General features: G+C 40.3%; 1 protein-coding gene across 2 annotated transcripts; it reads left to right on the top strand.

Moving 5' to 3' along the window:
* The first annotated feature begins 9,166 nt into the window (after positions 1-9,166).
* Positions 9,167-14,711, top strand: LOC147356400 (PRAME family member 15-like). Of its 2 annotated transcripts, XM_086342470.1 has the most exons (4): positions 9,167-9,275; positions 10,002-10,312; positions 10,733-11,305; positions 12,554-14,711. In XM_086342470.1, the coding sequence occupies exons 2-4, from the start codon at positions 10,026-10,028 to the stop codon at positions 12,597-12,599; spliced, it is 906 nt and encodes a 301-aa protein (XP_086198596.1). In that variant the 5' UTR covers positions 9,167-9,275; positions 10,002-10,025; the 3' UTR covers positions 12,600-14,711. The 2 variants fall into 2 exon arrangements, with proteins under 2 accessions (XP_086198596.1, XP_086198595.1); XM_086342469.1 differs by lacking the exon at positions 12,554-14,711 and having other exon boundaries at positions 10,733-11,616.
* The last annotated feature ends 6,540 nt before the right edge of the window (positions 14,712-21,251 follow it).

Raw genomic sequence — 21,251 nt, 5'->3', positions numbered from 1 at the left:
CAGTATCTCCCAGAGTTCATTCAAATTTAGGTCCATTGAGTCAGTGAAGCTATGTAACCGTCTCATCCTCTGTCACTCCCTTCTCTTTTTGCCTTCAATCTTTCCCAACATCAGGGTCCTTTACAATTAATTGGCTCTTCACATCAGGTGGCTAAAGTATTGGCACTTCAGCAACAGCCCTTCCAGTGAATATCCAGGAATGATTTCCTCTAGGATTGACTGGTTTAATCTCCTGTCAGTCCAAGGGACTCTCAAGAGTCTTCTCCAGCACCACAATTTGAAAGCACCAATTTTTTGGCAGTCTTTCTTATGGTCCCACCGTCACATTCGTACATGACTACTTGAAAAACCATAGCTTTGTATGAATCACTGTCAGCAAAGTGATATCTTTGCTTTTTAATACTCTGTCTAGGTTTGCCATAGCTTTCCTTTTAAGGAGCAGATGTCTTTTAATTTCATGGCTGCAGTCAATGTCCACAGTGATTTTGAAGTCCAAGAAAATAAAATCTGTCACCTCTTTCACTTTTTCCTCTTCTATTTACCATGACATGATGGGACGAGATGGCATAATCTTATGTTTTTTAATGTTGAGTTTCAAGCCAGTTTCTTCACTCTCCTCTTTCACCTTCATCAAGAGAATCTGTTTTTCCTCCTCAATTTCTGTTATTAGAATGGTATCATCTGTATATCTGAGGTTGTTGATATTTCTCCTAGAAATCCTGATTCTAGCTTGTGACTCATCCAGCCTGATATTTCACACGATTAAACTCTTCAAAGCAGTTAAATAGGCAGGGTGACAATATGCAGACTTATCAAGCTCCTTTCCCAATTTTCAACCAGTTAGTTTTTCCATGTTGGATTCTAACTGTTGGTTCTAAACCCTCATACAGATTTCTCAGAACACAGGTAAGGTAGTCTGGTACTACCTCTTTCAGAATTTTCCATAGTTTGTTGTGATACACACAGTCAAAAGCTTTAGTGCAGGCAATGAAGCAGAGTTCAGTTCGGTTCAGTCAGTCACTCAGTAGTGTCTGACTATTTGTGAACCCATGGACGGCAGCACGCCAGGCTTCCCTGTCCATCACCAATGCCCGGAGCTTGCTCAAACTCATGGCCATCGAGTCGGTGATGCCATCCAACCATCTCATCCTCTGTCATCGCCTTCTCCTGTCTTCAGTCTTTCCCACATCAGGGTATTTTCAAATGAGTCAGTTTTTCGAATCAGATGGCCAAAGTATTGGAGTTTCAGCTTCAGCATCAGTCCTTCGAATGAATATTCAGGACTGATTTCCTTTAGGATTGACTGGTTTGATCTCCTTGCAGTCCAAGGAACTCTCAAGAGTCTTCTCCAACACCACAGTTCAAAAGCACCAATTCTACAGCACTCAGCTTTCTTTATGGTACAACTCACATCCATACATGACTACTAGAAAAACCATACCTTTGACTAGACAGGTCTTTTTTGGCAAAGTAATGTCTCTGCTTTTTAATATGCTGTCTAGGTTTATCAAAGCTTTTCTTCCAAAGAGCAAGCATCTTTTAATTTCATGGCTGCAGTCACCATCTGCAGTGATTTTGGAGCCCAAGAAATTAAAGTCTCTCACTGTTTCCATTATTTCCCCATCTATTTGCCATGAAGGGATGGGACTAGATGCCATGATCTTTGTTTTTTGAATGTTGAGTTTTAAGCCATCTTTTTCACTCTCCCTTTTCACTTTCATCAAGAGGCTGTTTAGTTCCTCTTCACTGTATGCCATAATGGTGGTGTTATCTGCATATCTGAGGTTATTGATATTTCTCCTGGCAATCTTGATTCCAGCTTGTGCTTCATCCAGCCTGGCATTTCACTGATGTATTCTGTATATAAGTTAAATAAGCAGGGTGACAATAAACAGCCTTGATGTACTCGTTTTCCAATTTGGAACCAGCAGAAGACTTTTTTCCTGAAACTCTCTTGCTTTCTCCATGATCCAATGAATGTCGGCAATTTGATCTCTAATTCCTCTGGCTCTTTGAAATCCAGCTTATATATACATCTGGAAGTTCAAGTACTGTTGAAGCATAACTTGAAGGATTTTGAACATTACCTTACTAGCATGTGAAATGAGTGTGATTGTGTTAATGAGGTAGTTTGAACATTCTTTGGCATTGCCCTTCATTAGGACTGGAATGAAACCTGACCTTTTCCCATCCTGTGGCCTCTGCTGAGTTTTCCACATTTGCTGGCATATTGAGTGCAGCCCTTTAACAGCATCACCTTGTAGGATTTGAAATAGCTCAGCTGTAATTCCATCACCTCCTCCTGCTTTGTTGGTTGTTATTCTTCGTATGGCCCGCTTGATTTCACACTCCAGGATTTCCAGGTCTAAGTGACCATACCATTTATGGTAACCTGGGTCATTAAGACCTTTTTTGTGTAGTTCTTGTGTGCATTCTTGCCATCTCTTCTTAATCTCTTCTGCTCCTGTTAGGTCCTTACCATTCTGTCTTTTATCATGCTCATCCTTGCATGAAATTTTCCCTTGACACCTCCAATTTTCCTGAAGAGAGCTCTAGTCTTTCCCATTTTATTGTTTTCCTCTATTTCTTTGCATAGTTCATTTAAGAAGGCTTTCTCATCTCTTTTCTGTTCTCTAGAACTCTGCATTCAGTTGTGCATATCTTTCCCTTTTTCCCTTGCCTTTTGCTTCTCTTCTTTCCTCAACTAACTGCCAAACCTCCTCAGACAACCACTTTTCCTTCTTGCATTTGTTTTTCTTTGGGATGGTTTTGGTCACTGGCTCTTGCACAATGCGGAAGTCTTTAACCAAGCTGTTTCATTCTCTGCTTCTCTGTGAAGCAAACTCAAGGATTTCTGTTAGTTACCAGTTTCCATTAACTCCAAGAGGCAGATTTCAATTCAGCAAGAGTGGAGCTCATGTAATCTTCACTTCCCAAACCCCATATAGATCCAGTGAAACCTCTGGAATATAATAAAGAATTTGTATTTTTTACAAAATTTTTTACAAATTTCAACTTATGTTGAAATAATGAATGAAAGAATGATTCTTTTATTCATAAGAAATTTTATGTAAGAATAGATTACATTATAAAGTCATTCATGTGACCCGTGTTTTCCTTTAACCTGCTATGGACAGCATCACTTCTTATTGTGTTTTGTGTGAGTTGTCCAAAAACAAACAAAAACACACACACAATAACACGAGTTTCCATATACTTTATGCCTTCTGCACAGTGTTTCTGTCCCATTCATTATGCCTTAGTTGACTCAGTCTATGAAAACAAAACAGAATATCATAGACTGGGTGGCTTCAATAAGGAAAATTTATTTCTTATAGTTCTGGGGGCTGGAAGCCTAAGATCAAGGAGGTAGCACAGTCTGATTGTGGAGGGATCCAGGTTCCCAGTTTTGCCACATGGTGGTGAAATAAGTGGGGCACAGGTCACTTCATTTACTTCGAGGGGCATTAAACCTATCTTGGGGCTTCACCTTCACCATCTCATTCAAAACTAGTTACAGCCTAAAGGCCAATGTCCAAATACCATTATCCATTACCTTGGGGGTTAAGGCTTCCAGATATGAGTTTGTGGGTTGTGGAGGGGCATGTACAGGAAGTAGGATATGGAGAACACATGTTTAGTTCATAGCAATCCATTAACATAAAAGACCAATCAACACTTCAATGAGCATCTTCTTCTCTTTGTTTCCCCTACACCCACACCCAAGCCTCCTGCAAACTACCACTGCTATGGTGACTCCTGTGACTGTCCACCTCTGTGAGTGCCCAGTAAGACTGTTCTTTCCAAGCCAGGGTGCAGGTTGAAATCTCTTCCTACTCTGTTTTTCTGCTCCTTTGTCTATCGACAATATCATCTCCATGCAACAACTGAAGAGAGTGAGAGAGCATTAATCAGATCATGGAAATCTTTCAAAGGCTCCTCTCTTCATTCCACATCCAATGTGACCTGCCTGTGCCTTCTCTGCCCAGCATCAGTGACCTTCACCTATTCCCAAGTTGGCCACATGCTTCACTACATCAGTATTTGCACCATCCACCTAGCATGGTCTCTTCAACTGAAAACATCTCTGTTTAACCAAAATTTATTCAGACTCCTGAAACTTCCTCTACAAGTGTCCATGAACTTTGTTCTAAAATCAAGTTTGAACTAGAATTCTAAGCCAGTTCAGAGAGAATATTTACCCTTGATATCTGATCACCTCAAAAATTTGATCTAGAGGCTTCCTTGGTGACTCAGTGGTAAATAATCTGCCTGCCAATGCAGGAAACATGAGTTTAACCCCTGGTCCATAAAGGTACCCCATGCCATGGGGCAACTCAGCCACAACTATTGAGCCTTTTCCAGGAGAGGCAATTACTAAGCCCTCATGCTGCAACTAGTGAAGCCAGCATGCCCTAGAGCCCGAACTTTACAGCAAGAAAAGCCTCTGCAATGAGAAGCCTGCGTCCTGCAGCTGAATAGTAGCTCCCACTCACCACAGCTAAAGAAAAGGCTTTGCAGCAACCAAGACTCAGTGTTGCTAAACAAACAAACAAAAAAATCTGATCAAAATTCTTCACTGCCCACTCTTGGTATCTGATCATGCTGAGCTGTCTTCAACAAGAAATCTATTAGACTTGTACAACCAGAATGGGCTTCCCTCATAGCTCAGTTGATAAAGAATTCGCCTGCAATGTGGGAGACCCTGGTTCGATTCCTGGGTTGGGAAGATCCATTGGATAAGGGATAGGCTACCCACTCCAGTATTCTGGCCTAGAGAATTCCATGGACTGTATAGTCCATGAGGTCTCAGAGAGTCGGACATGACTAAGTGACTTTCACTTTCACAACCAGAATACTGCCCAGATTTAATGCTTCCTCTCAGCAACTTATGAGCCAGGAAGCATAGTGCTTCTTGGTTTAAATCGCTGCCTGTATCTGCTGAATTGTGAATGAAGTCCATTTACATGATGGAAAATATTTTCCTCTGTTGTCATAGTTCTGAATTAAATTTGCCTTTACCACTTACACCTGTGTCAGTTGCTGATTTTTATTTTTGGCACAATTTCCCAGCAGATTACTGCTCAAGAGCAAAGGTCCTTCTGAATATCCCCAAGATTCCCACATATCTGAGAATGACCAACTTGGAGCTTGTCCACTGTTGTAGATTTCTATATCAGCTCAAGATGTTTCTTCATATAATTAGTTTCTTTTTAAAAGATTTAATTTAAATATAGTTGATTTACAGTGCTGTGTTTAATTTCTACTGTATAGCAAACTGACTCAGTTTTACATATATATATATATACACACACATTATTTTGCATATTATTTTCCATTATGCTTTATAACAGGATACTGAATATAGTTTCTTTTGCTGCACAGTAGAATCTTGTTGCTTACGCATCCTGAAGATGGTGACTGCAGCCATTAAATCAAAAGACGCTTGTTCCTTGGAAGGCCAGGAGGAGGGCATGGCAATCCACTCCAGCATTCTTGCCTTTAGAATCCCATTGACAGAAAAGCCTGCCAGGCTAGAGTTCATGGAGTTGCAAAGAGTCAGAGTTGCTACACAACTGTAGCAACTTAGCACCCATGTTCCTTGGAAGAAAATCTATGATAAACCTAGATAGCATATTAAAAAACAGAGCCATTACTTTGCCTACGAAGATGTGTATAGTCAAAGCTATGGTTTTTTCAGTAGTCATGTATGGATGTGAGAGTTGGACCATAAAAAGGCTGAGTGCTGAAGAATTGATGCCTTCAAACTGCAGTGCTGGGGAAGACTCTTGAGAGTCACTTGGGTAGCAAGAAGATCAAATCAGTCAATTCTAAAGGCAATCACCCCTGAATATTCATTGGAAAAACTGACGCTGAAGGTAAAGCTGTAATACTTTCGCCACCTTATGTGAAGAGCTGACTCATTGGCAAAAAGCCTGATGCTGGGAAAGATTGAAGTCAGGAGGAGAAGGGGACAACACAGGATGAGATGGTTGGGTAGCATCACTGACTCAATGGACAGAGTTTGAGCAAGCTCTGGGAGATGGTGAAGGACAGGGAGGCCTGGAGCACTGCAGTCCACGAGGTTGCAAAGATTCGGACACAACTGAGCAACTGAACAACTATATATGACAGTTTGAATCTGCCAATCCAAACCTCCCCTTCCCCATACCCCTCCCCAGTGGCCACCACAAGTCTGTTCTCTATGCCTTTTATTCTGTTTCATTTTCATAGGTGAGCTCATTTGTGCCACATCTTTGACTCCATATATACATGACAACATAGGGTATTTGTCTTTCATTTTTTCACTTGCTTCGTTAGTATCGTCTCTAAGTTCATCTTCATTACTGCAACCAGCAATAGTTTATTCTTTTTAATGGCTCAATAATATCACATCTTCCTTATCCATTCTTCTGTCAGTGGACATTTAGGTTGTTTCCATGTCTTGGGTATTTTAAATGATGCTAATATGAACCCAGGGGAACACATATATTTTTGAATTACAATTTTTTCTTCTGGGTATATGCCCAGGCGTGGGGTTGATGGATCACATGAGAATTCCATTTTTAGTTTTATGAGGAGCTTCCATACTGTTTTCCCTGGTGGCTGCACAATTTACGTTCCCACCAACAGTGTAAGAGGATTCCCTATTCTTCAGAGGCTCACGGGCATTTATTAATTTGATTTAGAGTCCCTTTTATTTATCATTGAACTGAAGGTGCTGGACTGCAAGGGGATGAAAGGTGAGCCTTTAAAACAGTGTTCTTTTTAGATCTCATAGAAGCTTTGATCCCATAGAATCATCCCAACCTTAGACTTTGAAATTTCAAAATTTCTACTAACATCACGTGAAGTCTCTCAGACAGTCCTTTCTAACATTTAGGTTTCCTGTCAGCTCTGGAGCAGACAGTGGTCCTTTGGATACTGTCAGCTAAATATTCTCTGCAGGGAGTTGGGAAGATTCCCCTGCTTGACAGTGACCTTGGTTCATCTGCCTACAAATGGGGAAAATATGAGTTAGGTTTAGGTTTTCTCTGATGGTTATCTAAAGGTTATATAAAAGTGCCCACACGGTTGCTCCCCAGTTTGTGTTCAAAATCAGAGATGCTTATGATTATCATTGTTACTAATCTCACTCTATTGTAAGTATGTATTGATGGCCTGGGATTTAATATGTCTGTTGAGTAGAATCCAATTTAACCATGTTTTATGCAAAGGGCATTCAAACCCATAGAAGAAACATGGTGAATGGAATCTTCAGGAAAGTGACCAAAGGAGTGAACAGCTTTCAAATAGTCGTCACTAAGGTGGCCAGAGGTGTACAAGAATAGTTTGGGCATCAAATAAATGGGGTGGGAGAGAGGCAAGGAAATTGTTTAAGCTGGGTTCCCTTTCATGGGTGCCGTTACACTCAAAAGAAACTGTGTGGTGCAGCCTCGGGTGGGAGTCACCCCTGATTGTGGCACAACTTGAAACACCGGATTCTTGACCTTGGGACCACCAGGGAAGTTCCCAGAAAAGTGTTGATCTTAATGAGCACAGAAACACAATTTTCTTTCTGTACCTAATGGAGTCACCTTGACCAGAATCTGTATCGAACTTACCTAAGTTTGAAGAAATAGTAACTGTCTAAATACACTTATAAAAAAGGTGGATTCATGTTGATGTGTGGCAGAACCAATAAAGTAATTAGCCTCCAATTAAAATAAATAAATTTATTATACAGAATGAAGTGAGTCAAAGAAAAAGGTAAATATTATATTCTAACACATATATACAGAATCTAGAAGAATGGTACTGAAGAACTTATTTGCAGGGCAGCAGTGGAGAAACAGACCTAGAGAATAGACTTATGGACATGGGGAGAGGGGAGGAGAGGGTGAGATGTATGGAAAGAGTAACATGGAAACTTACATCACCATATGTAGCATATACAACCAATGGCAATTTGCTGTATGGCTCAAGAAACTCAAACAGGGGCTCTATATCAACCTAGAGGGGTGGGATCGGGAGAGAGATGGGAGGGAAGTTCAAAAGGAAGGGGATATATGTATACCTATGGCTGATTCATGTTGAAGTTTGACAGAAAACAATAAAATTCTGTAAAGCAATTATCCTTCAAGAAAAAAAAAGAAAAAAAAAAAAGAGGGGGCCAATAAGATTATAGCTTGGCTTCCATGACCACTGGAAAATGGTTCAGGCTGCTAGCCATCTGGAAGCTGTCCTCAGTGAGAAAAAAATCTTAAGAAAACCTCTTCTGATAGCACCTGTCCCTGGGTGACAGTGTTATTTTCCAGTGACCCACATTTATTTTCCTCTGGTGCCATGCTCCCGAAGAGTCCACAGTGCCCACCATTAGTAACTGTCTGTCTTGGAAATGTCTGATCCCAGGACTCCACCTCTCCCTCTTCTCACGTATTAGATTACATCTTTTAATGTTGTTTGCTGGACTGATCCCAAATTTCTAGAGGAAACACCCTCCAAGATGGCACTGTCCCCTGTGAGCCACCATATTTTCATTTCAAAATATCACCCAGAATAGCAGCTTTAAATCTTCCTTTTTCTTAAAATAAAGGAGAGAAAGACATGTATTTTACACTGTTGGGATCATTCACAAGGTCCCTTTAGGAATGCCCGGTTCAAAACTCTCCTGATCCACTCTTACATCTCCTTTGTTGCCTGTATAGGCTCACAATCTTCTATGTTTCCTACATAACACCTAAGTGACAAATTGATACAGGGACACTTTTTTATTATTTTTGTATCTTTTGGGAATATCTGGACTGTTTTTATGAAGCTGTGTTAATTCTGGGACATTCTGATAATTTTGACTGGGCCAAAGTTCCCCCAACAAAGTTGGTTTCAAGTTATTTTCTTTCTTGTTCAATGTCAGGAACCAATAAATTGTTCCATGACCAAACCCAGGGATATAATTGTCCATATTGGTGCATATCAACCAATGTTTGTGGAGTGAATCCATGTGTGAGTTCTTGATTCCCCGATCATTATTCTGTTTCCTGAATGTATATCTGATTCAGTCACCTAATGTGGAGAAAAATGAAGATCCAATCAAAATCAATACAGTGGGCATTTTATAATCTAATCAGGCACCCCTTTCTGATATTGCTAGTAGTTAGACAGAGGGTTGATGGGATTAGAAAAACCTGTAAAAGTCTCAGCCTCTGAAGAAAGGATGCAGAATCTTCTGACTCCTGAGTCACTGGCTGAGTCCTCCACAAGGCCTATGGTCTGAGCACCACACCAACATCACAGTGGTAAGTTACTGTCAGGACTGTTCTCAGACATCTTTAGCTGACCTTAAGGGTGGCATGGAACTCAAAATGACACAGAGAGGTTTTGTGTTTTTTTAATTATTTCTCTTTAGATGATAATATTTCAGGTTTTCATTGTACCTCTACTTGTATTTACCCTGAATCCCAATTATTTCGATTCATGCTGTAGCTGATACCATTTTCAGATAGCTTTACCATGATGATATTTTTAATAAAAATACCTGTAAATTTATTTTTTGAAATGTAAAATACTTTTTTTTGTGTACACCTGACTTTCATGTAGGAGCATTTTTTCAAATTTACTATTCGTTGTAACTGCAGTAACAGGATGGAGGCTGTGTTGCTCCACATGACAATCTTCTTCCCATAGACTAAATGATCATCTGAAAGTCTTCCCCAAATAAAGTTTGGAGTCAACTTTCAGGCTCTTGGTAACCACTTCTCAGTGGAACATGAATTAAACAAAGAAGTGGATGTATCTGAATGTGCTAGGGGTTGAGATGCTTGTTACTGAAACCAGTAGGGAAAAAGCTACAGCTTTGTGCCCAGTGAACCCACAGTATCAAAAGGAACAACTGAAGGGCTTCCACCCTTGCCAGTGCATAGATCTTGGCCTTGACTAGGTTCTTCTGAAGGGCTGGGAGACAGTCTATGGTGTGCTCACATTTGCCCTGAAATGGGTGCTTTGTTGCTTGGCATTTTCCACAGGATTCCTTTTGGCGAAGAGTCAGGATGAATGTCCCAACCCCACCCAGACTCCTGGACCTCGAAAGAACAAGCCTGCTGAGGGATGAGGACTCAGTCATTTCTGCTTTGGAGTTTCTACCCACGGAGCTCTTCCCACCCCTCTTCGTGGAAGCATTCCAAGGGGGACACATTGAGACTCTGAAGGCCATGGTGCAAACCTGGCCCTTTGTCCGCCTGCCTCTGGGGGCCCTGATTGACCTGCCTCATGTGGGACCCCTACAAGCAGTGCTGGAAGCACTTGACGTCCTTCTTGCCCAGAAGGTTCCCTCAAGGTGAGCCTGACTTGGGGAACCTGGTAAAATCCTGGGTGTCCCAGAGAAGACAGCTGGGGTGAGGGAATGTGGGTGCAAAGGAATGGACCAGACGGTTCTGAAGATGGAAATGAAGAAGGCTTGTCTCATTAAGGGAAGTGCCTCTGGAAGCATAAGAGTGCCTGTAATGAACAGGAGCCTGAAATATCATGTACTTCTCCTCTTAGTAATCCTTAAAGTTACTAGAAGTGAAGATTCAGAAAGGACAAGAAAAGAAAGCAAGATGGAAGAAAGTCAGAGAGGAAAGAGGGCAAGACAGCAGGTGACATCAGTAATCTGAAATTACAGCGGAGGAGAGCAGTGTGAGCTTAATTTTTGTGGCTATTTTTTCTTTCTGGGTGGATTTTAATGCATCTCTACCAATCTCCTTTTTCTCTATAGGAGGTGCAAACTGCAGGTGCTAGATTTGCGGGACACTGGTCATAAATTCTGGAGCATGTGGTCTGGAGCCAACAATCATGGATGTACAAGCTCAGGAAGAGCACCAGTGATTGAACCCAGCTCGATAACAAAGCAGCACTTGGTGCCATTGAGGGTTTTCACAGACCTTTCCCTGAAAAAAAGGACCCTGAAAAACTTCCTCACCTACCTTCTCCAGTGGGTGGAGCAGAGAAAAGCTTCCATACATTTGTGCTGTAAGAAGCTGAAGATCTTTTCAATGTCAATGGAAAATATTGTGAAGGTCCTGAGCTTGGTGCAGCTGGACTGTATCCAGGAGGTGCAGGTGAATTGCACCTGGCATCTGTCCACCCTGGCCACTTTTGCTCCTTTCCTCGGCCGCATGAGTAATCTTCAAAGACTCGTTCTCTTCCCTATCCACGTGTCTGCCTTTAGGAAGCACGAGCAGGATCACGTTGTGCAAATTACCTCCCAGTTCCTGAGGCTGGGCCACCTCTGGGATCTTCATCTGGAGTCTCCCTCCTTTCTTGAAGGCTGCCTGGACCAGATGCTCAGGTCAGTGTGCACCACTGTCTGGGTAACACTGAACATAACATTAGAATGTCAAAGTCACTGTCACTGAAGGGTGGTGTCCCATGACCATGGAAATAAAGATTGCGTGCTAAACTGTTATAGTGGCTCTTGAAAGGGACACCTTGCTGTGAAGGTATAGATTATTGACTGGGATGTTTGGATCTGGCCCTGGAGGGTTTGTAATTTCTTCATTCAGCAAAGGTGTTTATGTTCAAATGACTTCAAAATAGAGGAAATAAAGGGGACTCTGTTGGGGAATCACATCAGAGCAGAGCATTTCTGAAGAGAAGCTCTATGTTCACCAGGATTGTGGCCACAATGAGCTTGTCTTAAACTATCTGTCTGTATAACTTGTTTTTTTGTGCTCCAGACAAGGTAATTAATATAAGGGAAAGTGATGATTCTGGAGATTATGTTAATCCAGCTGAGCCAAATGGATAATAAATAGTGATGGAAAGTTTGTAGATGATCCAGGAATGTAAGTGAGCCCATTAGCCTGGCATCACATTTGATGTTGTAGAATCTTGTGTAAGTGTATTCTTTATGAATTTCTCTCTAGATCCACACCTGGCCAAAGATATAGGCATCTGGAGCCCAAAGTTGGACTGAAGGAATCCCTAGATTAAATAATTTTTTATTTCATCCACCTAGCAATAAAATTCAGTGACGACCACCCTTGATCGAGGCTCTGTGTCAGGCTCTCCTCTGAGCATGTTCTAGTGCCTTCCATTATACTCATTCATCCTCATAAGGAAGTGGAGTATGTTGTATTCTGCTTGATAGATGACGGAGAGAACTTTCAAGGTTCTATGAATTGACTCAATCACATAGTGAAGGTAACAGGACTGAGCCTAGATTGAGACCGGGCAATCAGTGTATTGACCCTCATCAGATGGTCAGACTTAACTTTTGCCCTGAAGAAACCATTTGCTATCACATGTAGCCACCATGGGGCTTCCCGGGTGGCACTAGTAGTAAAGAACCCGCCTGCCAGTGCAGGAGACACAAGAGACTCCGATCGGATTCCTGGGTCAGGAAGGTACCCTGGAGAAGGAAACAACAACCCACTCCAGTATTCTTGCCTGGAAAATGCCATGGACAGAAGAGCCTGGTGGGCTACAGTCCACAGTGTTGCCAAGAGTCAGACTCGGCTTAGCAACTGAGTACCACACCACCGTGTAGCCACCTGGCACCCAGTTTCCAAGAACTAATTGTTTGGTTTCTCCCCAGGTGCCTGAAGACCACTTTGCACAACCTCTCAATAACCAACTGCTGACTTACGGAATCTGACTTGATCCACTTGTCCCAGTGCCCGAACATCTGTCAGCTAAAAAGCCTGGAAATTGTTGGTGTCACCATGACTGATTTTAGTCCTGAACTGCTCCAAGTTCTGCTGGAGAAAGTTGCAGCCACCATCCAGGAACTGTACTTAGACCAGTGTGGGATCATGGACTCCCAGTTTGAGGACATCCTGCCTGCCCTAAACCGTTGCTCCCAGCTCAGTTCCTTCAGCCTATGTGGGAACCTTCTCTCCATGGCTGTCATGGAGAAGATGCTGTGACATACCACTGGGCTGCCCTGTTTAAGTCAGGAGTGGTATCCAGCCCCTCAGGAGAGTTACAGCCCTCAGGGTGTCCCCCTGGAAGGCAGACTTGCTCACCTTCGGACTCAGCTGTTAGAGATTCTGAGAGACTTAGGCCAGCCCAGGATCATCAGGATTTTCCTAAGTCCCTGTCCGCACAATGGTGAAGACTTATGTTGTCATGTGGAGCCCATTATATATAGCTATAGTACCCCTGCCTTGATGGTTGTCTCTATGAAAAGCTTTCTTCTGGGCACTTGGAAACAGAAATCTAGGACATGTGTACTTCATAACATGAAAATCTATGGTTTCAGACATCAGCTCAATGTGAATGGGCAAAGAAAAGATGATCCAGTGGAAGTTCAAGATTGTAAGGGGAAATGTAGACTCTGGAAAATGATGGCACTTTCAATGACATGGGTTAAATAGCATAAGAATACAGAATGTAATTTTCTGAGTATACTGAAATGGTCAGAAATAAAGAAATCTTCAGTATATATGGACTGGTGCCCTCCAGGATACAGAATCATTTTCTCTGTTTTCACCTCAAGATATTTAGTTACTGATGAAAGAAAATGCAATGAATTATCCATTATCTGAAACCTTACTATTCCCACTAGTTCTCCATTCTGTCTTGGATTCAGCATTTATACAAAGCTACCAAAGAATTATAGTTCACCTAAGCTGCTTTAGCAGCCAGCACAGGGAGGAGCAAGGGAAAGAGTCCAGTCCTCTCTCTAGAGATAGACATTCTGAGCCTCCAGACTCCTAGGTTACCTGCTGGTACATGAGACCAGGTGACATGAACTAACATGGTGAGCAGGACTGTAGGTTTTAGCATGCTATAAACATTTGCTGTAATGTACATGTTCATTTAGTACAAATATTTGTGCTGTGATTTATATAAATAAGATCCATCTTTCAAAACTGTAAAAAAAGTTGAGTACTTAAAAAAATGCATGAAAGGCCCCATGGATTGTAACCTGCCAGGCTCTGCCTATGGAATTCTCCATGCAAGACTACTAGAGTGTGTAGCCATTCCCTTCTTCAGGGGTTCTTCCCCACCCAGGGATCAAACCCTGGTCTCTTGCACTGCAGGCAGATTCTTTACTGCCTGAGGTACCAGGGAAGTCCCAGATAGAGGAGCCTGGTGGGTCCTCTGGGGTCCCATAGAGTTGGACAGGACTGAGCGATTAACATGAGGAAATAAATGAGAAAACTGTTTTTAAAAACTAAATTATAATACTAGGTAGTTCTCTGACTAATGCACGTGGATAATTTTATAAAATGCTTGAGTTCGTTTGGAGCCACCAAAGAAAATAAATTATTTTAATAATCATTCAAAAAGAACAGTTTCTTCTTTAAAAACTAATTAGAATAGGGACCTCCATGTTGGTCTAGTGGCCAAGACTCCATGTTCCCAATGAAGGGGCCCCGATTGGATCCCTGGGCAGGGAATTAGATCCCACATGCTGCAACTAAGGGTTCCCGTGCTGCAACTAAAGATGGATCCTGCATGCCACAATGGAGTTGGATGGACTGTCCTGAATGCCACAACCAGACCTGGAGCAGCCAAATAAATAAATGAATAAATAAATGTTTTTAAATTAAATAAGTCAAAATAAAAATCTGAGCCATGTGATTCCAATAACTATTTTTTAAATTTAATTTTATTTTTTAACTTTACAATATTGTATTGGTTGTGCCACACATAAAAATGAATCCACCACAGGTATACATGTGTTCCCCATCCTGAACCCTCCTCCGTCCCCATACCATCCCTCTGGGTCGTCCCAGTGCACCAGCCCCAAGCATCCAGTATCATGCATCGAACCTGGACTGGCATCTCGTTTCATACATGATATTTTACATGTTTCAATGCCCTTCTCCCAAATCTCCCCACCCTCTCCCTCTCCCACAGAGTCCAAAAGACTGTTCTATACATCAGTGTCTCTTTTGCTGTCTCGTATACAGGATTATTGTTACCATCTTTCTAAATTCCATGTATATGCATTAGTACACTGTATTGGTATTTTTCTTTCTGGCTTACTTCACTCTGTATAATAGGCTCCAGTTTCATCCACCTCATTAGACCTGATTCAAATGCATTCTTTTTAATGGCTGAGTAATACTCCATTGTGTATATGTACCACAGCTTTCTTATCCATTCATCTGCTGATGGGCATTTAGGTTGCTACCATGTCCTGGCTATTATAAACAGTGCTGCGACGGACATTGGGGTACATGTGTCTCTTTCAATTCTGGTTTCCTCAGTGTGTATGCCCAGCAGTGGGATTGCTGGATCATAAGGCAGTTCTATTTCCAGTTTTTTAAGGAATCTCCACACTGTTCTCCATAGTGGCTGTACTAGTTTGCATTCCCACCAACAGTGTAAGAGGGTTCCCTTTTCTCCACACCCTCTCCAGCATTTATTGCTTGTAGACTTTTGGATCACAGCCATTCTGACTGGCGTGAAATGGTACCTCATAGTGGTTTTGATTTGCCTTTCTCTGATAATGAGTGATGTTGAGCATCTTTTCATGTGTTTGTTAGCCATCTGTATGTCTTCTTTGGAGAAATGTCTATTTAGTTCTTTGGCCCATTTTTTGATTGGGTCATTTATTTTTCTGGGATTAAGCTGCAGGAGTTGCTTGTATATTTTTGAGATTAGTTGTTTATCAGTTGCTTCATTTGCTATTATTTTCTCCCATTCTGAAAGCTGTCTTTTCACCTTGCTTATAATTTCCTTTGTTGTGCAGAAGCTTTTAAGTTTAATTAGGTCCCATTTGTTTATTTTTGCTTTTATTTCCAATATTCTGGGAGGTGGGTCATAGAGGATTCTGCTGTGATGTATGTCGGAGAGTGTTTTGCCTATGTTCTCCTCTAGAAGTTTCATAGTTTCTGGTCTTATGTTTAGATCTTTAATCCATTTTGAGTTTATTTTTGTGTATGGTGTTAGAAAGTGTTCTAGTTTCATTCTTTTACAAGTGGTTGACCAGTCCTACTCAAACTCTTCCAGAAAATTGCAGAGGAAGGTAAACTTCCAAACTCATTCTATGAGGCCACCATCACCCTAATACCAAAACCTGACAAAGATCCCACAAAAAAAGAAAACTAAAGGCCAATATCACTGATGAACATGGATGCAAAAATCCTTAACAAAATTCTAACAATCAGAATCCAACAACACATTAAAAAGATCATACACCATGACCAAGTGGGCTTTATCCCAGGGATGCAAGGATTCTTCAATATCTGCAAATCAATCAATGTAATACACCACATTAACAAATTGAAGGATAAAAACCATATGATTATCTCAATAGATGCAGAGAAAGCCTTTGACAAAATTCAACATCCATTTATGATCAAAACTCTCCAGAAAGCAGGAATAGAAGGAACATACCTCAACATAATAAAAGCTATCTATGACAAACCCACAGCAAACATTATCCTCAATGGTGAAAAATTGACAGCATTTCCTCTAAAGTCAGGAACAAGACAAGGGTGCCCACTTTCACCACTACTATTCAACATAGTTTTGGAAGTTTTGGCTACAGCAATCAGAGCAGAAAAAGAAATAAAAGGAATCCAAATTGGAAAAGAAGAAGTAAAACTCTCACTATTTGCAGATGACATGATCCTCTACATAGAAAACTCTAAAGACTCCACCAGAAAATTACTAGAACTAATCAATGAATATAGTAAAGTTGAAGGATATAAAATCAACATACAGAAATCCCTTGCATTCTTATACACTAATAATGAGAAAATAGAAAGAGAAATTAAGGAAACAATTTCATTCACCATTGCAACGAAAAGAATAAAATACTTAGGAATATGTCTACCTAAAGAAACTAAAGACCTATATACAGAAAACTATAAAACACTAGTGAAAGAAATCAAAGAGGACACTAATAGATGAAGAAATATACCATCTTCATGGATTGGAAGAATCAATATAGTGAAAATGAGTATACTACCCAAAGCAATTTATATATTCAATGCAATCCCTATCAAGCTACCAACGGTATTCTTCACAGAGATAGAACAAATAATTTCATGATTTGTATGGAAATACAAAAAAACCTCAACTAGCCAAAGCAATCTTGAGAAAGAAGAATGGAACTGGAGGAATCAACCTGCCTGACTTCAGGCTCTACTACAAAGCCACAGTCATCAAGACAGTATGGTACTGGCACAAAGACAGAAATATAGATCAATGGAATAAAATAGAAAGCCCAGAGATAAATCCACGCACATATGGACACCTTATCTTTGACAAAGGAGGCAAGAATACACAATGGATTAAAGACAATCTCCAATAACTTTAAAAAATATTTAGAATAGCAAAATTTCAGAGCTGGAAGAATTACAATTGTGTTTTTAAAAATGCATTTTATATTTTAGAGAAGTTTTATCTTCTATCTAAAACTGAGCAGAAAGTAAGGGACTTCCTATGTAAATCCTGCCCTCAGCACATGCATAGCCTTCTGAGCTATCAACATTCCCCACTGGATTGGTATATTTGTTATCAATGATGAACCTACATTGATGTATCATTATCCCCCCTACATATATAGTTTATATTGAGGTTCCTTCTTGGTGTTGTGCATTCTCTGAGTTTTGTCAAGTACATAATGACATTGTAGAATCACACAGAGTGTTTGCTCTGCCTATTTATCCCTCCTCCACCTCAACCCGGAGAAAAATCTGATTATGTCACCATTCTCAGAGTTTGCCTTTTGCAAATTTTTTTTTTGCAAAAAAATATTCATAAAAAAATAATTGTCATGTAGTTGGACTCACTTATGTAGCCTTTTCAGATTGGTTCTTTCGCTTAGTAATAGACATTGAGGATACCTCCATGTCTTTTCATGGTTTGATACCATTTCATTGTTTGAATATATCACAGTTCACTGGTTCTTTCACCTTTTGAAGGACATCTTGGCTTCTTTCAAGTTTTGGCAACAATGAATAAAGCTGCTATAAGCTTCCATATGTATGCTTTTTTTGTATGGACAGAATGGACTGATACCAAGGAATGAAACTGTTGGATTGTAGGATAAGAGTACATATTAAAATTATTTTTTCTTGACAATCCCCCCTGTTAGACAGATACCTTTCCATGAAGAGTAGGAACAGTGTCTCTACCACCCTATGGTCCATATCAGACCACAAGGCTGTTAAGGTAGTAAATAATTACAACTGCATGATCCCTGGAAAGCTTTATCATCAGTTTATGGTCAAATGTTATTTTTTATTGAAATGTCAATTTGGGGAAGATCAATGTCATATTATTGAATACCAGCCTTTGACTGTGTGGATCACAATAAATTGGAAAATTCTGAAAGAGATGGGAATACCAGACCACCTGACCTGTCTCTTGAGAAACCTATATGAAGGTCAGGAAGCAACAGTTAGAACTGGATATGTAACAACAGACTGGTTCCAAATAGGAAAAGGAGTACGTCAAGGCTGTATATTGTTACCCTGCTTATTTAACTTATATGCAGAGTACATCATGAGAAACGCTGGGCTGGAAGAAGCACAAGTTGGAATCAAGATTGCCAGGAGAAATGTCAATAACCTCAGATATGCAGATGACACCACCCTTATGGCAGAAAGTGAAGAGGAACTAAAGAGCCTCTTGATGAAAGTGAAAGAGGAGAGTGAAAAAGTTGGCCTAAATCTCAACATTCAGAAAACTAAGATCATAGCATCTGGTCCCACCACCTCATTGGGAATAGATGGGGAAGCAGTGGAAACAGTGTCAGACTTTGTTTCTTGGGGCTCCAAAATCACTGCAGATGGTGATTGCAGCCATGAAATCAAAAGACGCTTACTCCTTGGAAGGAAAGTTATGACCAACCTAGATAGCATATTCAAAAGCAGAGACAATTTGAATCAGTTCTAATGAGGTGGATGAAACTGGAGCCTATTATACAGAGTGAAGTAAGCCAGAAGGAAAAACATAAATACAGTATACTAACGCATATATATGGAATTTAGAAAGATGGTAACAATAACCCAGTGTACGAGACAGCAAAAGAGACACTGATGTATAGAACAGTCTTATGGACTCTGTGGGAGAGGGAGAGGGTGGGAAGATTTGGGAGAATGGCAATGAAACATGTAAAATATCATGTAGGAAACGAGTTGCCAGTCCAGGTTCGATGCACGATGCTGGATGCTTGGGGCTAGTGCACTGGGATGGCCCAGAGGGATGGTATGGGGAGGGAGAAGGGAGGAGGGTTCGGGATGGGGAACACATGTATACCTGTGGCGGATTCATTTTGATATTTGGCAAAACTAATACAATTATTTAAAGTTTAAAAATAAAATAAAATTAGAAAAAAAAAAAAAAAGCAGAGACATTACTTTGCCAACAAAGGTCTGTCTAGTCAAGGCTTTGGTTTTTCCAGTGGTCATGTATAGATGTGAGAGTTGGACTGTGAAGAAGGCTGAGCACCAAAGAATTGATGCTTTTGAACTGTGGTGTTGGAGAAGACTCTTGAGAGTCCCTTGGACTGCAAGGAGATCCAATCAGTCCATTCTAAAGGAGATCAGTCCTGGGTGTTCATTGGAAGAACTGATGCTAAAGCTGGAACTCCAGTACTTTGGCCACCTCATGTGAAGAGTTGACTCACTGGAAAAGACCCTGATGCTGGGAGGGACTGGGGGCAAGAAGAGAAGGGGACGACAGAGGATGAGATGACTGGATGGATCACCGACTCGATGGACAAGAGTTTAAGTAAACTCTGGGAGTTGGCGATGGACAAAGAGGCCTGGCGTGCTGCAATTCATGGGGTCGCAGAGTCAGACACGACTGAGTGACTGAACTGAACTGAATATAAATATGTAAGATATAAAAGAAATAATACTGCAGTTAATATATATGTCCATGTGAATTACCTATAAAACAAAACTCCATGTGTTTTCCATGCTCCCAGTCATACAATAATGTCATAAGGATGTACTGTACAGTGTGGGGATAAAAATTACTAATACTATATCTTACATTTGAGTACTGCTAGAAGAGTAGGTCATAAAAGTTCTCACCACAAGAAAAAACTATAACTATGTGACATAATGGTTGTTAAGTATTTATCGTGATGATCATTTTTAAATATATATATCAAATTATTTACATATACACACAAAATAAATACAATGCTATATGTCAATTGTATTTTAATAAACATGGGAAAAAATGTAATCTGAGAAAATATGCCAGAAGAGAAACTAGAAAAAAAGAGACAAAGGTTTTACTATGAAAACAGTAACAAATATTTGTATTTCTGATTGATTCAGCTGCATAAACTGAAATGGCCAGCTGAGATGGAGCAGAGAAAGTGTTGCTGGGTGATCCTGTACTAATCTTCAACACTCAGACAAAACCAAGTGTGACTGGGTGGCATGGACGTGATTAAATACCAATTTAAGGAGGAAGGATCTGTCACCTAACTTTCTCATCAATAGAGGAAAACTACCCCTTATTTTTGGTAAACTTTCTTCCTAGATTAGCAGTATTCAAAGTTCTGGTCTCAAGACTCCTTTATATTCTTAAAATGTACTGAGGATCCTAAAGAGCTTTGTGTATGTGGGGTATGTCTATCAATATTAATCATATTAGTTAAAGTGGAAGGATGCTTAAAAACTCATTTATTAACTCAATTATGCATACCAATTCAAACCTATTTCATATTTTTACCAAAAGTGGTTATGTTTTACAAAAAAATGAGCATAATATAAAAGCCAATACAATATTGTAAAGTAATTAACCTCCAATTAAAATAAATAAATTTATATTTTTTAAAAAAGAGTCATACCTAAAAACTAACAATTTTATTGGGATGTAATTTAAATATTTTATAAAACATCCAGTTAATCTCACCTGGTGGCTCAGATGGTAGAGTCCACCTGCTATGCAAGATACACAGGTTCAATCCCTGGGTTGTGACGATCTTCTGGATAAGGGAATGGGAACCCACTCCAGTATTCTTGCCTGGAGAATTTCATGGACAGAGGAGCCTGGTGGGCTACAGTCCTTGGGGTCATTAAGAGTTGGACACATAAATTTGGTCACATAAAGACTAACACACACACATACAATTTATATATCTTACAAAATATACACTTAAAGTATGCAATTCAATGTTTTTCAGTATACTTACAGAACTCCATAGCTGTCACCAAAATCTTAGAACATTTTTATCACCCCCAAAGAAACTCTATACCCACTAAGAGCAATGCCCCATTTTCTCACAAATGTCTCAGGTCTTGACAGCCTCTGATGTACCTTCTGACTTCACGAATTTCCCCACTTCCACTGACATTCACGTG

This window comes from Bos grunniens, chromosome 16 (assembly GCF_055505025.1).
Source record: "Bos grunniens cultivar Pamir isolate PY7600 chromosome 16, Bosgru_T2T1.0, whole genome shotgun sequence".
NCBI classification, from domain to species: Eukaryota; Metazoa; Chordata; class Mammalia; order Artiodactyla; family Bovidae; genus Bos; species Bos grunniens.
The sequence above is the reverse complement of the archived record's forward strand: the minus strand, read 5'-3'. Positions and strand labels throughout refer to the sequence as shown.

Bases quoted from the DNA above. Each gene is read 5' to 3' on its own strand.
- LOC147356400 (XM_086342469.1), top strand. From the start codon at position 10,026: ATGAATGTCCCAACCCCACCCAGACTCCTGGACCTCGAAAGAACAAGC. The intron at 10,313-10,732 runs GTGAGCCTGACT...TTTTCTCTATAG, and splicing joins GCCCAGAAGGTTCCCTCAAG to GAGGTGCAAACTGCAGGTGC.